This window comes from Passer montanus, unplaced genomic scaffold, assembly GCF_014805655.1.
Source record: "Passer montanus isolate IOZ18808 unplaced genomic scaffold, ASM1480565v1 scaffold71, whole genome shotgun sequence".
Lineage (NCBI taxonomy): Eukaryota > Metazoa > Chordata > Aves > Passeriformes > Passeridae > Passer > Passer montanus.
The window spans coordinates 867030-884187 of record NW_024372259.1 but is presented as its reverse complement, the minus strand read 5'-3'; the positions used below and the strand labels follow the sequence as shown (position 1 = coordinate 884187).

The 17158-nt window shown below is 48.3% G+C and overlaps 1 protein-coding gene across 2 annotated transcripts in view; it reads left to right on the top strand.

Moving 5' to 3' along the window:
* Positions 1-7356, top strand: part of COP1 (COP1 E3 ubiquitin ligase) — a 124406-nt gene extending 117050 nt beyond the window's left edge. For both annotated transcript variants that reach the window (XM_039730279.1, XM_039730278.1), the window contains exons 19-20: positions 4327-4371; positions 6256-7356. In XM_039730279.1, coding sequence (XP_039586213.1) covers positions 4327-4371; positions 6256-6273 — 63 coding nt within the window. In that variant the 3' untranslated portion in view covers positions 6274-7356. The remainder of the gene's footprint in view (positions 1-4326; positions 4372-6255) is intronic.
* The last annotated feature ends 9802 nt before the right edge of the window (positions 7357-17158 follow it).

The window sequence follows — 17158 nt, the reverse complement described above, 5'->3', positions numbered from 1 at the left end:
TGGAATAAGTGTTGAAAAACCAGCCATTTGTTAGCCAAAGCATCTGCTGGGGAGGGAAGGTGAGAAGTTGTTAATTTAAAATAAGGTCTTTGAGAACCCTAACTCTGAATCCATAGAACAAACCTAGCTGAAAATCCAGGGAACTCATGCTTACCTGAGTGATGGCTGTGCTGGAAGTTTGAGGTGAATCTGCTTTATTTGTGCAGAAAAGAGGGATAACAAAGAAGTGCAAACATTACGGCCTGTAACTATTTATAATATGGTGAAAGACCCAAAAATTATTTCCAGCTCTTCATGTGAAAATGTGCACATATAACTTGGAAACACATCCATACTAAGGAATGATCTCTTCAGCTTTTCCTTCTCATTTCTGATTCAAGGATTGATATGTGTGGGAGAGCAAGGGAGGAATAGTCTCAGAAAGGATTGTATTCAAGGAGAAAAAAATTGTTAGTGATTTGTGCTCATCTTGCCCTTTTTTGAGGCCTTTTGGGACAGCTTTGATGTCAAGAGAGGAAGACTAAAATGCTCAGCTGTGATTTTGCATGAGCCCACTGGTGAGAAGGATGTGTAGCAGGGCATCTTTATTGGTGAGGAGGAAAGCAGAGAGGAGCCCTGAGGTCCTGGGAGGGTGGAGAGTCTGTCCAGAGCTTTTCCTCACTGAGGAAAAGTGAGCCCACTTGGGTATCAGTGGGTGTCCCTTCAAGGAGAGGTGTGTGTGGTTTCCAGTTGTCCATCTGGGATCAGTTCATTTAGGTATCCTCTCTTCCCAGCAATATTTTCTTACACAAAGCCGTAAAGGAGTGGAAGAGCTCCAGGCTCAGCTGGCATTGACTCCCTGTTGCACTGGAGCAGCTCTGACAAGTTCTGAGTTGTTCAGCTGAGTTTCTTCAAACCTCACAGAACATCCAGAGCATTTCTGATTGTCTTAATGTTGACTACTCTTGCATGAATACCAGCAGTCAGCAGACTTTAATTCTCCTCTGTTCCTTCCCTGTACAAATTGCTTCCCCAGGGCCATCCAAAATAGGGCTCATCTTGGAGGGAAGGAAATCAGTGTGCTTCAAAACCCAGCTGTCACCAGGTGAATAATTCCTTTGAATGATGAATCTAGCAGGTATCTCATATACTCTGGAAGGTCCTAAACTTGATTTTGTTTTTCATTGTCATCAAGAATGTGCTGCAAAAATTTCTCTTTTTTTGTGGTGCAATCAATGAAAGTCCCTTCAAATCCCATGGGTGAAGGCTCTAAAGTTACTGTGGGTCCAGCAGTCATATTCAGACTGGAGAAACAGGGATGTGTCAGGCTCAGGACAGAGGTGCTCCTGTCAGGTCTGTCTTTGCACTCACAACCAATTTACAGCCTCATTTTACATAATGGATACCTCCTTGTGAATGTGTATCCAGTCTGTGTAATAACAGAAATTCGTGATGGTGTCAAGTGCTTCCCATGTCAAGGAGCTGCCCTTCAGATTTCCCATAATACTGTCTCTGCAGTCCAAAAAAAAAAGCAGGCAGATGCAGAAAGTTTTTTATAGGTCTGTTCTTGTCACAAAACTTCAGTCCTTAGAGCAGTTCTGGAACTGCACCCTATATTAACATGAGTCCTGACATGCACCTACATTTGCCAATTAAATTTTTCAGTTCATAGTAACACTAAAAGACAAGAAGATGCATAATTTTGACATCCCCAGAGCTTTTTTTCCTATTGCCTTAAGAGAGCCAAGATTCTAAAGGTTGAGATTAGCAGCCACATGGAACAAAATATTGCTGTTTGCCAGGCAGTAAACCCTCATCTCTCAATCTTTGCTATGTTTGTTCATTTTTCTTCTTCAGTCTTGTTTTAGCAAAAGCAGCTTGTTCTTTCTGCCTCTCCTGCTAAGAGGGGCTGCAGGTGAAAAAAAATCTCATAGGAGAAGATTCATGTGTAGAAGAGTCATTTTAATAACTGCTTTCTTCAGAGCAGGATTACTGAGTTGGGTTGGGTCTTCCACATTCCCAGTGCCTCTGCTTTGGGAGTTGCTGGTTCCTGCAGGCAGAAAAAATGGAAGGGATGAGTAAGGCCAGTCTTTAAACCTTCTTGCCCTGCATAGAAGCACCAGTTGGTTGTGGTAAACTAAAACATGCAGCCACAATGGATGGTGAGGCCCTGTTTTTCATGCCTGAGTGCTACAGGTGGTCACAGTAGTGTGTTTGGGGAAATAGATGTTCTGCCAGTTCAGTGGTGATGGTGGTTTCCTTGTGAGGTCCTGGTGACTCCATTCATACATGTCCTGGCATAAAGATGGGTTTAATGTGCACACAGCTATGAACCTGCAGGTCTGAACAACTTCATGTCTTCTTTAGGTGTTTAACACATTGAGCATATTGACTGTTTTACAGGCTACACAAAAGGAAGTGAATTGTTTCTTTGGAGGATTAAAAACAAGTTACTTAGCTGTGTTCCTGGAGAAGCAGTGCCTAGAGTGCCTTAACAAGCAAGTCACTGTTCAGTGACAGATTTGGTGCTAATTTTGCTGCTGTCTGCTCCTGTTTGCATCTCATGCTTGTGGATGAAAGCAGCAGAACAGTGATTAGCTCAGACCCTGCTGAAAAAAATCCAACACCCAGGGGCTTCTGAAGAACAAGGGAGTGAGAGTAAATTACCCTCTGGCATTTTTATTTTCTTTAGCAGGTAAAACCGTTCATTGGAACAGAGTTCATTTACAGTGGCACCCCAGCAGACTGCAGCAGCAGGGTGAATTACCAGTCACTCACAGTGCAAAGAGGAATCATTCAAACCCTGCATCATCTGCACTCAGGAGTTCAGGTCTCCTGCACTGCACAGTAGATTGCTGCTGGTCCCTCTCCCTTGCTTCCAGAATCTTGTCAGGCATCCTGGTCCCTGTGCCCAGATAATATTTCAGTGCCCAGATAATATTTATCTCTACTTCCCCACTCCCAGTGGGTTTTGATTTTAATGTTGTTAACCAGAAGCTAAGAGTTCACTGCATTAGATTCTTAGCCACCAAATTAAAAGAAATTGCAGTATATTCTTCCTTTGAGGATATACTTTCTTTTCAGGTGCTTAGACTTGGAGGATCATTAGTGAGATAATATCAGGAGTTTTTAACTAATCCTCTAATGATTGTACCTGGGTGAACAAATCTATCTGTGTCAGTTAGCCCAGTGGTCCACCACAAGGCTATTCTTACCTGATAAATGGATTTTCCCACTGAAGGGGATTTTTCTTCCTTTGCCCCAAATCTGGAGGCTGTGCAAAGCCCTGAACTCCATGGTGAGGCAGCACACAGCCAGCTTGGGGCTGTGTTGAGCTGCCTCCCCACTCCCTTTGGAGTAGGGTGTGTTCTAATCACCAAGTTCATTAAAAATGCATGTGTTAAGCAATGGGATAATTACAGCAAGTTTGTCTGGGGATGGATAGCAGCAGCAAGAGAAATTTCAAAATGTGTCTCAGAAAAGATATCAACTGTCTTGAGAGAAACCATTTCTGCTGGCACGAGGATGGATGCAGGACACCTGTCTGGGAGCAGTGCTTCTCCCCACATCTCTGGGGCTCCTGCCAGCACCCCAGTGGATTTCCCTGTAGATTTTGGATAGGATTTTGGCTGGGGAGCGTGCATCTGTGCCTGCTGGTCACGTGAGGAATGCAGTCTGGAGAGAAGACGCTCTCTCTTCTCCAGCTTTTGCCTGGGGGTTGCCTGACTGATGCAGCAGACCATTAATTTGCAGTCAGCCGGGATATCTCCAAATGCAACTCCATCAATTGGCAGGAGGTAAATAGATGCTGCCTCTCTGCTTAAGGCAGGGCTGGAGCCCTCTCTGTTTATCTTCCCTTTCAAACTGGGTGCATCTGCTATTGCTCTCTAATCTCTTCTCCTGTTTGTTTTACTCATCCGAAGCCTCTTGGCCTCGGAGCTGGAGGGGCTTTGTAACGGTGATTAGTTGGTTTAGTTAGGGCGCTGGAGATCTTTGTCCATGTGCTGCCAAAAGATGAAATAACTATTATTTTTATTAGTCTACCTCACAGGGAGGCTGTGAGAATTAATTCATGTTTGTAAATTGCTTTGGAGATTTAAAGCTCTGTACAAGCACTAAGGATTATTGCTTTCTAATTCTTCAAGGTAGTATAACTTATAAAGACTTGTAGCCTTGAAAGCATCTCGGATATAGGAAGAGTTAAATCCCTTTGAAATTAGATATACTTCTAATGTTTAAGATAAAAATAACTTCTTCTCTGCTGCTTCATCCAAAAAAAAAGAGGAGGGGTCAGGGAAAGCAATGGCAGGGTTCTGATAGTGCCTCTTTTTTTTTTTTTTTTTCCAGGAGTCCAACGTGCTTATTGCTGCTAACAGTCAGGGTACAATTAAGGTAAGTTATTTTACACATCTTGCCTTTAAACACTTGAATGTGTTGATAGTAAAGAGCAAGGTCAGAGACACTGAACAGCCAGGAGAAACCATTAGAGGAGGTCATCCTGGCTGTGGAGGTTTGCAATTTAAATGATGTATTTGCCTCTGGCACACAGTGGAGTGAGCAGGCAGTGTCCCAGCAGTGAAACCAGCTGCACTGAGGTGTGGAAGAGCTGCTGGTGGCCATCCAGCACCCACTGCTGCTCCCTGGGGTCCTGGCAGCACAGAGGGCCTTGCACAACCACCTCCCCATGGCAGCAGAGGCTGAGTGTTAACTCACCAGCACTAACCCAAGCCTGTGCTCTGGCTGCTGCAGAGGCAGCAGAGCTGAAAGCTGAGCTCCTGGGGTGCATCTGGCTGGAACAGCACAGAAATGAGCAGGGATGCTCCCTGTCTTTGACTCTGGTGCTCAGACGGGTGGTAACAGACAGCAGCTGCCAGCACGGGGTTTTGTGAAAGCATCAGACTTCCCTGTGCACAGTACCAGTTTTCAGCTCTTTAATTAAGTCTTCCAGAGTGTCTGTTCAATGTATTTCTGTCTGTGGAATGTCAAATGATACAGAGAAGACTGTCCTTTATGTGTCTGTCAGCCAAGCAAAACCAGTACCCAAGGCAGTACCAAACTCAACCCAAACCCAGAACTTTGTGTCACATTCTGCACAGAGGCACTGACCTCCACCATGCTGTTAGGTTTGGTTAAAGCTTAAAGCCCTAAGCTTGTAGCCCAGACCCCTGGCAGCATTCTGGAGCTGCTGGTAAAGACATTTACTTGCTGTCTGCAGTTTTACACTGCTTTGTCACTGTCATGAGGCTGAGGTCCTGATTGTCCCTCACATCCCTGTGGCAGTAGCAGTTCTCTGGAGCCATACCAGAGCTGCTGGTCTGAACCTGGGAAAACCCTAAAAATGCAAGACTGGTGAGAGACCTGAGTGGTCTGTGTTAATTGCATGTCAAGATTTTTTTCCCCCCTGTTTTAGAACACAAGTGGCTGGGTTACTCCTGCTGCTGCAGCATGTGATGCTGTAGCCTCTCATTCCTAGGGGATTTATTTATATATCATGTTTTGGAATTGGTTGGTGGTTACTTTGGTCAGCTACTCCTTAGGAAAATGGACAAAATACACAGAAGCTTTTGATATTTTGAAGTGAATCCAGCAGCAAAAGCAGTGATTAGAGAGGAGAGCTTTTGCTCATGCACTTTGCTTGTTAATGAGAAAAGGTAGACAGGGAGAAATGTGCAGACAGCCAGGGCTGTCAGAACTCTGGTATCTCCATTTGCCTGTGACAGCATGCAGCAGGAAGGTGGGATGGTCTGGGAAGGGCCTGGGTGTGCCCAAACCCACCCCACTGTGGGGACAGATGCCATACTGGGCATCACCCATGAGCTACAGCTCCAGAGCTTTTCCCAGTGAAGCCAAACCAGGTTCATGCAGACTCTGTCAGCCCCACAGGCACTTTTGTGCTGTCTCTAGTCCATGCCTTCAGATGCTGCTGTTCCATCCCGGCCTGGACAAGGGAAACAAGAGCACAGAGGGCTGGGATGACAAAAGCTCTGATCTCTGTTACAAGATTTCCAAGAGCTGTGTGGTTGAGATGAGGGGAAATGAGGCAGCTGTGGATGGTTTTGCTTCGTGGCTAATTTATCATCACACAAGCAGACATCAAAATTGGGATGCTTGCCAAGTGCTTTTCCCATCTGTGGGATATTATTGCATGCTGGTGAATAAAGGGTAAAGGGTGGAGATGGAAGGGTCAGTCCTGTCTTAGAGATCTATATGCTGACACAGGAAATCATGAATGTCATAAATTCCTATTCTAAATGTCTTTTCTTCCTTACTAACCAGGTACTGGAGCTGGTATGAAGGGTTTTCTCTCAAGGCATGAGGTACTTGGTCCTGCTGATATGCTACAGTATTCATCTGGGAACCACAGTGGGACAAGAAACCAAAACCACCTTGATGTTCCTCCCCAGAACGATCATGTTTGGGTTTTTTTCCATTTATGGACTTCCTAGGACATTTTGAGACACTGGTAGCACCAGTAAACTGTCTGCCATCAACATTAACTCCACAGACTTTGCTGCTGGTGGTGGTGGTATGGTTGTCTAATTTTTATGATAGGAAAACAAATTCTTTTAAATAAAAACAAAAAGGAATAATAAAATTTATTGAGCCACAAGCTGAAGCTGGAAGATTGTCTTGTTGCATAAGAGAACAGATTTACTTGTGAAGGGAGCTTACAGGAGCACACGGGGCTGTCCTCAGTTGCACATCTCCAGTTACTTTCATCTGGACTCTTCTTCATCCCCACTGGAAAAAGAAAGTCTCTAAGCCTTACCTGGACATGTAAGCAATCCACTTTGAAATCCCATCATGACACAGTTCTGTTGTTCCTTTGATTTATTAATTATTTTTTAGATGCATTATATGTTGAGAAATGTCACCGAGGCTGGCACCACTGGAGACTGAAGTCCTCTAAGTCATCAAGAAGAGAAGGACACCGACCCTTTCCTCCTCAGACCCCTTCCTTGCCCCAAAGGGGCAGTTCCAAAGGAGAGGATCAAGTTGTCCTCCTGTCCATGTGGGCCACCTGCCACCAGCAACGTGCTGAGATGAGGGAGCCTACAGTTCCTGGGACCTGGACTGGCCTTGCCAAGACAGCTGGGATAAAGATCTGCCTCCCACTGACCTCCCCTCTCTCAGCTAGAGGAGGAAGCTTCTAGATCCAGTTACCAAAGCCCTGCACCACTCAATCGCCTGTGTGGTCTGGTTGTGTTTGCCCCTCTGTGCACACCATGGAAGCCAAGCATCTTGAATGTTGTACCAAGAGAGGGGATGGAGTTGGTTTGTACCGTGTTTCAGAGCCATGATATAAGTAGCCTTATTTTTAATGGTCATGCATACACTTAATTGTACATATGGAGGGGGAATAAACCATGAAGCTGAGAGTTGTTGTTGCTTTCTTGGCAAGGTAGCAGAGCAGATAAGAAGGTGCAGACAGTCTTCACAAGCAGCAGCCAGGTTAAACTGTCAGGATTGCTGCCAGAACTCATTAAGCTCCACAGTGCATTTGGTGGGCGTAGCATCTTTTCCCTGCCGTGGGTGTCAAAGGTGTAATGCAGACAGTGATACCTGTGGGAGGTGTTTTGGTGTGCAAACAGAATCCTTTTCCATTCACTCACTGCAGAATGTGTCTCCTTCCTGCCACAGGGGCTGGGATTGATGCAGGGACCTTGCACAGGTCTCTTGTCCTCCACATGTTAAAAGCCTGACTCTGACTTCCCAGGAGGATTGTGTAATCTTCTCACACCCTTTGGGCACTGGGCAGGGAAGAAGAGCAAGGATGCTCTTGAGGATATGAGTAAAGAAGCAGGGATGAAGCCTGGTGGCAGAACTGGGCACAGGTTCTGTCCTGGTTCAGTGCTGGTGGCATGTTTCTAGGGGGTCATCTGTGCTCCTTCAGAGGTAGAAGGATGTGGGACAGAGCACCAGGAGCTTCTGGAGACTCTAGTCCAGGGGGGAGAAAAGTGATGCTGAGCTCCAAGGGAGAGGTGGATGTGGGGCTCTCAAGTGCTGCATGCTGGGTTTCTTCCATGATTTCTGGTGTGTCATTGCGGGGAGAGTGAGGAGAGAAGGAAAGGAGAGAGAAGAGAGCACAGCAGCTTGTGTCCTACCTGCAGGTCTCCCTTGTGTAAGTAACCTGAGTCACTGTGGCAGAAGAAAACAAAATTGGCTCCTTCTGCCTGATGGCAGCTGTCTGCCACATGCCACTGAGCACTAGTTTGATTTCCATTTTGCTGCATTTTAAGAGAATTTGGTGTGGAGTGACTGTGCTGAGCATCCTTCCCAGGCAGCCCTCTCCAAAGGCAGGCTGATGTGATGATCCAGTACCATTGCTCTTCCTGCTTCCCCTGGTTTCAGGTGTGGGTTTCTCCCAGCCTCTGGCTTGTTTATCAGTGCCTTCTAATTTATTTTGCAACCTGCCCTGGCTGCTGTTGTACCCCAGCCTGGTGCCATGCAGTCACTGTTGGCAGTGACCTCATTCCTTCTCTCCCCCCACTTGAAGATCCTTTGTTTTTTTAAATTGAAATTGCTCTGACAAAGCCAAGATCTTTAAAACAGAAGGAAAAAAAAAAAGCAGCTGTTTTGAATGCTGTAAGGTTACTCCTTGAATTAAACAGGGAAAGATGTTTAACATCGGATGCCTTTATTTTTTCAGTTTTCATTCTGTTTCAATCAAGATAAAATGCAAATTTAGTGTCTGGCCCTAATTAGAAACACAGCAGCTCATAAACACAAGTTGATGGCAATTTTTTGCCCTCGTCTCTTTGTCACAAGAGGTAATGCTCCTTATTTTAATCCCCTTAATTTTCTTTCCTTCAGGTAACTCTCCACAGTTGACAAATTAAGTCTCATATAATTACTGTAATTTTGTTTGGGTTTTTTTTTTAACAGCATGTGGTCAATATTTTTTTTAATTATTCACCAACTCAACAAATGGTTCCTGTCAGGTTTTCAGCCTTTTTAGAGTTGGGGGAGTGATTGACTTTGGGAGGGATGTGCAGAAGTCTTTGGTCCAACCCCCTGTGCAGAGCAGAGCTTACTCAAAGTTGGATGAGGTTGCTTCAGGGCCTGGAGATGTTCAGAACTCAACCAAGCAAGAAGAGAAGATTCCAAGTCCCTCTGGAAAACCTGTTCCAGCACTTAACCACTCTCCTTGTGGAAGGTAATTGCAGATGGGGGGCACTTGGAGTCTTTATTCTCACTTTCTTTTGAGAAAATCAGTTTACAAAGCCCTTGACTGGAAGCTGCCCCAGAATGGTTTTGCCTCCAGCTCTCGTGTCCTTGCTAGAGGTGTTAGGTGAGTCAGATTTTTTGAGAAAGGGAATTTAAAACCTTTCTTGGCCAGCTAGCATCTTCAATTAACTTTAAAGCATTTAACAGAAGAGTAGGAGGAACATGCCTCAGTGCTTAAAAAATTCAGTGCTGGAGGGAATTGAAAATGATGGTCAGTGGGAAATCTACGTTAATATCAATATGTCAGGGCTCTCCTGCAGTGAGTGTGGCCAGCTGCTAATGCCAGTGTTCAACCCCAGTGTGGGAGCCCTGTTTGTTTAGGGTAATTTTGTTTAACTATGGAAGGTCAGAATGACATCAGCAGATAATTGGGAAGGCAAATTAACTCCTTTCCAGCTGAAAAGTCCTCTTTCCTTTCTCACTGCTTTTCTGGGGGCCAGAAATACCCAGCAAGGACCAGGGGTGAGCAGAGGGCTCACTGTGGTTTTGCCTTGGAGAGCTCCTGTTGTGTGTCAGCAGCTCCCTGGCAGGCAGCCCGAGGGGCTGATGGCATCCTGCCTCCTGCCAGCCTTCACCTCTGCCTGCAAAGCTTTCCTGGAGGCCAGCCTCATGGATGTTCCTCTCCTGATCTCAGAGAGGGGTTTCCTTGCTCTCAGCAGTGTGGAGACCACGTCCTGCACTTGTTAATGGAACATCTGCAGAGATCGGGGAGTGTCACCTGCCTGAAATGCTGGGGATCTGAGAGGTTTGGCTAGTGGGAAGATGAACTTGAGACCATGGCATCCACAAGTTAGAGCAGCATCAGTGCCATAAAGACCAGAGCCCACATCTATCTCCCAGAGAAGCACCCCTAGCACTAGTCCCCCCAACCTTCTGGCAACCACCACCACATGGTTTGCTTTAATTCTGCTTTCAGAGCAAACTGCAAATTCTTGAAGTGATGATCATCTCATCTCTGTTCGGTTACAAGGCTGTATTTGGGTATGTTAAGTGTTTAAATTCTTCTTAATTTAAAAATGGTTAGTTGGGTTAAAGCAAGATTAATTCTCTGCTCTATGTGTTAACCAGCCATTTGAATTAAGTAGGTCTTGACAAAAAACAGCTTCAAATCTCTCTGTCTTGGCTTTCACATGTTAAATCTGGCTCTGGGTGATGGCTGGCCATTGTTACTCAGCAGAGGCAGGACAAGAATTTGCACTCCAACATCGAGCAGCAGGGAAAATTTCCTAGGAGGGGAAAGAAAGGGCTGGTTTTTTGACATCTCTTAGAAATAAATTGCGAGAAAGAAAACCAGCATGAACTTTCCTGAGCAGTGTGCAGGGGAGGGGAGAAAGGTGGTTCCACCTTTCCTAGACCACAGCATCTTGCAGGGCTCCCTGCATCATGAACATTCCAGGTGAAGGAGGGATGCACAGCCTCTCATCTGCCTGGAACACAAAGTCTGCACTGTGCCTGCTACCATCAGTGGGCTGTGGTGGAAAATAGCTCATCAGGGAGTGAGGGGACAAAGCCAATCTCATCTGATAGCTGCTCGCCTGAAACCTCTGATCCATGCAGAGAGAGACAGGTTTTATTCATCTCTCAGTTCTGCCTTCTCCAGTGTCTCCCAAATCTGTTCAGGGAGTTGTATTTCCTCAATGCTCTTGTTTGACTCCCCAGATTTGGGGGTGGAGACTTGCATGAATAGCAGAGGAGTGTGAGTGCCATGAGCATTTCTAACACCATCATCCTCCCTGAAATCCTTCCAGTGCCTGCAGCCATCCGAGCACTGGGGAGCACACTGTCTCAGACAATAATTTGGGAAGATAATTTGAGAAATAATTTTGGAGGTAAAGGCTGTCCTTGGGAGGCCTGAGTAATAGCACGTGACAGCTGAAACTGAGCCAGCAGCATGAACACAACATGAGCCCCAAACCCACAAGCACTGATGTGCCCTTGCAGCCCCAGGAGCCTTTAATCCATGAATTAGAAGTGTTTGTTTCAAGATTAACTCATCATAACCCCTGTCAACAGAGAGGGCCAGCCACCAGGGTGTGTGCAGGGAGCCACGAGCACAGAGCTGGGCTCTGCAGGGCTGAGCCACGGAGCTGTGAGGGCAGTGGGACCTGTGTGTCCCCTTCTCCAGGCCCCTGAGGACAGGGACCATGAGGATGAGCAGCTCATGCTGCAGCCATGATCCCAGCAGCTGTCTCTCCACTGTGAGATGGGCAGGGCTGGGTAGGGAAAATTCTCAGCAGCTCTGATTTTGTCCTTAGGGGCCTTATTTCAACAACAAGTTTGTCTTGATTACAGTGCTTAATCTGACTTGTCAAAATCTCCATAAAACCATTTAGAGGGAAAATACACTCCTTTTATCCCCTTGGAGCTGAGCAGGAGCTGCTCTGTCCCATTAGCATGTCCTGGGTCAGAGGCAGTGCTGGGGTGCTGCCTCCAGGGATGAGGCACCCCGGCGTGGTGCCAGGGCTCAGCTACCCATAAACTACTGAGCCTTTTTTTGTTCACTGCTTAATAGTTGTGAAAACAATTACCAAGAGCCAGTGGCTCTTTCCTGATCCTCTGGTGACCAAAAAAAAACATCCTGAAGCTGGCATTGATCTGCAGAGAGCAAAGCAGCCCGTGCCTGAATGGGGCAGGGGGTGCTGAGGGGAAGTGCAGGGGGGCTGGCCCTGGAGGCCAGCAGAGCATCACGCTCCAGCTGGCTCCAGACAGGCACCCAGGGCCCTGGCATGGGCCAAAGCCCAGCAGACCGTGATGGCACAGCCCCAGGGAGGGCTCAGCCCTGGGAGGGACATGGGACAGCCCTCCCTGAAGCTGTGGGGGTGGCAGGGGGGCATCCCCTGGGCCCCAGCTCTGCACTGAGGAGGAGGAGAGCTGCTTTCCCAGCTCTTGAAATGGGATGAGAAATGATGGGTTTGTGTTGCCAGAGAAGGGCAGTGGAGCCAGGAAGCACCACGTCTGTTTTGTGAGATCTTAAGAAGCAGCTTCTGTCTGGTGTCAGTGGAGAAGACATTCCTGCATGCCCGGAGAGGAGAGGACAGATTACAACCTGTCCCCACCCCCTGCTTTTCTCCTGTTCAGTTTTTTTTTTTTTCCCTGTAGGAGATTAATGGGAACTCTTTGTCTTCTAACATGACTGTACCTTATGAATTCCCTGTCTCATCCTCATCCTTTAAATTATCCACATAATAAAATATGTATTCAGTGATTCCAGGTCATAATTTGATCTGCTTAGGGAAGAAAAGGAATGATAGAGAAGGGTTGCCAGCATGCTCAGCTCTCCTCCATTTATCTTTATTTATCTTCTTTTTTCCTAACAACTTGTGTGCAGCCAAGTGATGGAAATCCCAGTACCTGTGTGCTGGTTCCTTGCAGGACAAGCATCCCCCTCATTCCCCCCAGCTGGACAGGACCCACTGAGCTGCTCTGGCTGCCCACCCCCATCTGCTGGCAAAGGAGATGTTTGGGGTGGTGACCCATCCCTGTAACTCCTGCCTTGCCCTCACTGCTTCTGGGATCAGTTTTTACTGTAAAGTGGGCAAAATCTTGCCTCCATGCCACCCCCACATCTGTGTTGGTTCCTGCAGGAAAGGGGGTGAACCTGGAGAGGCACATGGAGCACTGGGATGTGCCCAAATTGCTGGCAAAGGCACAATGGCATGGCTTATCCCAAGGCAGAGACATGGGGTTAAGGTTCCTCCCTTTGTGCACAGCTCTGGAGCTGCCAGAGTTTCATTTTAATACCAGATTTAAGGCCTGAACACGGGTTTAAATTATTTCACTACATCCCTGTGACATCTAAAAAGCCTTGTGCATGGCAATAGCAGCGCTAAAGGGCATTTTTGCACTTTAAAAAACCCCAGGAATCTGTAATGTCCTGATGTTGCTGAGGTGTGCTGCAATTCCCACCAGAGCTGGGAAGCTGCCTGTGCCCCACAGGCCTGGAGGAAGAGGAGGAGGAGGAGGAGGGAGCCCAGCAGCCACCGAGGGCACATCTCCAGTCCAGTGTGTCCCAGGCATGGAGCACCCCCGGGGCTCTCCTGTGGAGGAGGTAAGAGACAATTTGGGGTGGGAGGGGGCTTGTCCTCCTCTGCACAGGGGCAGGGAGGCTGTCCCTGCTGGGCTGCACCAAAGCAGTGATTGTGCCCAGAGCACGTGGTGCTTGTTTGCAGTAAGAAATCAGGATTTCAAACCCTTGCATTTAGCCAGGGACCAACATCTCCTGTGTATCCATTTCCCCCTCGGGTCTTTTCCAAGCTGTTTGTCTGCCTGGGGGCCTGCAGAGCCTCTTCTCACAGGATGCAAAGTGTGGGTGGGGGGGTGTCAGCACTGCTTCTTGGGAGGCAGGAATTTGGGTGAAAGCTTCCAAAAGAAGGCTTCAAGGAGCTTCAGCACCCCTTTTGAGCCCACAGAGGCTGTTTGCCTCTTGTCTGTGCTTTTAAGGGTGATAGAGATGGTCTGCATGTCTGGCACTGCTGATGCTGAGAAAGCAAAGCTCGTCACAGGGATGATGCTTTAATGATGATGAAGTGTTATTGTGACCCCAGACAGGCAAAGAGGGACAAAAGCCAGACTGGAGCTGCCTGCCCAGGGGCTGCAGGCATTTCTGAACATCTAGGGCCTTGCTGCTGCACCTTCTGCTGTGGGCAGTGGGACACAGGGGGAGGAGAACAGTGAAGACAATGTCCCAAAGCACCCAGAGTTTTAGAAAGCTGGGAACTGTTGTGCTTTGCCAGGGTGAATGTGTCTGGGCTTAGACAAACCCTCTTTTTGGCTTGGTCCTGAGAGCAGGGGGAGATTTTCAGCTTGCTTTGCACAGAAGAACTCAGATTACCAAAGGCAGGAGAAGCTCTATCCATGTCTGCTCTCAGTCCCTGCCCAAATCCCTGCTCCTGCTGCAGCCTGTGTCCATCCTGCTGAGCCAGGAAAGTCACTGGGTGCTTCCCCAGTCCTCAGCATGTTTTGGGGCTGGGGGTGACAGCACCATGGCAGAGCCCCCTGCCACCAGGGGCAACCTGCTGCCCCAAGCCCTGCCAGCCTGGCCACGGCTGCCACTGGCTCTGGGCTCCAAGAGGGACCCTCAGAAGAGCGAGCTCCCGCAGGGTGACACCTCTGTCCCCTCTCTCCATGTGGCTGAGCCATCTCAAACTTAATGGAGAGGTATTTGGGGATGTATCTGAGCACAGGCTGGCAACAAAGCAATTGTTAAATGCAGGAGACACTGCTGATGCTGGGGAGGAGCAGAGATTGCTGCCAGCAGCAGCCTGAAACCCAGGGATGGGGCAGGGCTTTGCCCCCACTCAGGCCAGCAGTAATACCAACCTCAGTGATGCCCCAGGTGTCTGTCTTCTCCTGGGCATGCTCAGGAAGGGGCTGGAGACAGAGAAAGGCGGACAAGACCAACACTTCATGCCAAGAGCTGCCACATCCTTGTGCCCCTCGAGGATCAATGTGTTCTCCATGCTCTCAGCATCAGAGCTGTGCCTGTCCTTAACGTGCAAGATCGAAGAATCCATTTGGTTTCTTGTGTGCTCCTGGTGATCACTAAGCACAGGTCTATTGGATGTTTTCTGAAAAGCCTCCTCTCCTAATGGGTGTTATATATACAGGCACGCTGGCTTCACACACCTGCTGCAGCAGCTGGGCTTCACATCAGTGCTGTTCCATAATATTGATATTTATCCACATGTAAAACATTAGAAACTGCTCGGTCATTACAAGACAAACTTCCCCTGCCTTCACAGCAAAGGTGTTTGCTTCTCCCAGCAAGGTGAAAGATGGACACAGCACAGGGGGCAGCAGAGTTTGTAGCTGCAGCACATCACCCACCTGAGCTTCCTTGCATTTCCCACCACGGGAGCATCTCAAGGTGTTTCTCCTCTCCTTTGCAACCACAAACTGCACTGAAGGAGTTCTTTGCAGTGGACTGGGGAGTGGCTTTCCCAGCCCACCCCCAGGGGGATTGAAGCCCTGGTGGTATGGACTAACAGCACCTGAACTGCCTTGCCATAAAGCTCCCATCTGTTTTGTGGGACGGTTTTTTGGCTCTGTTGCCATTCTCCACACCCTTGCCAGCGCTCACATTCTATGACAGCAGATAATCTGGAGGCTTTGATTGAAGGGTTTATTGCTCTCGTGATTATAGTCAAACCTTTTTTAATATCTCTTTGGTTTACAGTGTGCTGCTCTCTCTGATTACACACACACAGCCCCTGTGTATTCTGCAAGCTCCTGCTGCCAGTCCCCCATGGCCCCTTATTCTGAGCGTCCTGCCAGGGCCCTGAGCGCCCCATTTGTGGCTTCAAGTATCTCCCCAGAACCCTGAGGATCCACCCCAGGTCTCCAACTTCCACCCTAGAAATCACAAGAATCCACACAGAGCCCAAAGAACTTCCCCCCAATAATCAATCCCCCAGGGTGCTGAAAGTCCCCAGACATCTCCCCCTCAACATGGCCCCAGTAACCCCCCAAGGTGCTGAACATCCACCCGAGGTCCCCAGATATCTCCCCCAGCCTCTCCAGAGCCTTGAGCATCCTCTCCATGGGTTCCAAGGGGCTGCAGTGGCTGGGATGCTCCCCAGCCCAGAACGAGCCCTCTCCGGGACGATGCAGCCTCGCCGGGTCCCTGTGAGGGGAAGGCGGTGCCTGTCCTTGTCTGTAATTGAAATAGATGGAATCAGGACGGATCAACATCTAATTCCCCGCCTGGCTGAGTGGAGACATATGTTTAATTTTCCGGCAGTCCAGGCTGGGAGCCCCGGCTGGTTCCTGGGCGCGCACGGGAGCTGCTCCCCTGGCTGCAGCATCCCCCAGAGCAGGAAGAAAAGCCATCTCCCCAACTTCTGCTGCAGAATTCCCACTGCCACGTGCCTCCAGGGAAGTAGCAAGGATGCTCAAAGCCCAGGGAAGTGGGTGGGCACTGGCTGCAGATCTGTTTCCACACAAGGTTTGGTTTTTTTTTGAGGGAGGTACTGAGAGAGGAGCAGCAGGATGAGAGGGATGGGACAGCAGCGGCTCACTGCTGGGCATCCCCCCAAGACTCCACAGGGAAGAGATCTTGGGGCTTTCAGGCCAGTCCAGAAGGTCTCACTCACTGCAGAGTGCTTTTCCTGACTCTGAAGTGATGGAAACCCCTGGGGTATCCCCGAGGCTCAACCCCCACTGGGATCAGCAAGGCAGGCCTGTGAAACATGAGACTGCCTGTGCTGTGTGGGTGATTATGGCCCTGAGGCCCAAAATGAGCATGAGCAAAACAGAGAAAAAAGGGATTTGAAATGATCTCCCAAATAATTTTTCTAAACTAAGGTCTCTTGTTCTTCCCAGCAAGGCCCCCAGGGACCCCTTCAGACCATCCATGCCTCCTGCAAACCACATGCTCTTCCCTCCAGAGACCATCCCTTGGAAAACTTCTTGTGTTGGCTTCAAAACAAGCTTATTTCCCATTTTGGGGTGTACTTTGCTCTGAGGTACATTTAAGAGCAAGGGATTTTGTCTATCCCACCTCAGCATCATTAAGGTTTCACTAAGGATCCTCAAAGAGGAGTGACAGCTGTGGGCTCTGCTTGACCCTGCTTGTCCCTTGCAAAAAGGGAAATAGGAATAACCTTCACAGGAATTGGAGCACATGGGTTTTACAGCCAGGCACCCTGCTCTGAGGGACTTGAGTAACTCCTTTGTGCATGGTCATACTCAAAAAACGAGTTTAGGGGACATTGCCCTTGACTTTGACTTGCAGGCTCATTGTTGTGGCTGGAAGGTGAAGGAGGGCAGTGACTCCTCCAGCTGGAGAAAGCCACGAGGGCCTGATCAGCTGTTCCAGTCTTGCTTGGCTATGGCTTCCTGGGTTTTTTACCATCAGTGTGGTCCAAGGAAGGTGATTTTTGTCATGCTGGTACATCTGTAAAGCCAAAGCTGAAATACCTCATTTCCAACTCAGGCTTTTGCATGATAGTGA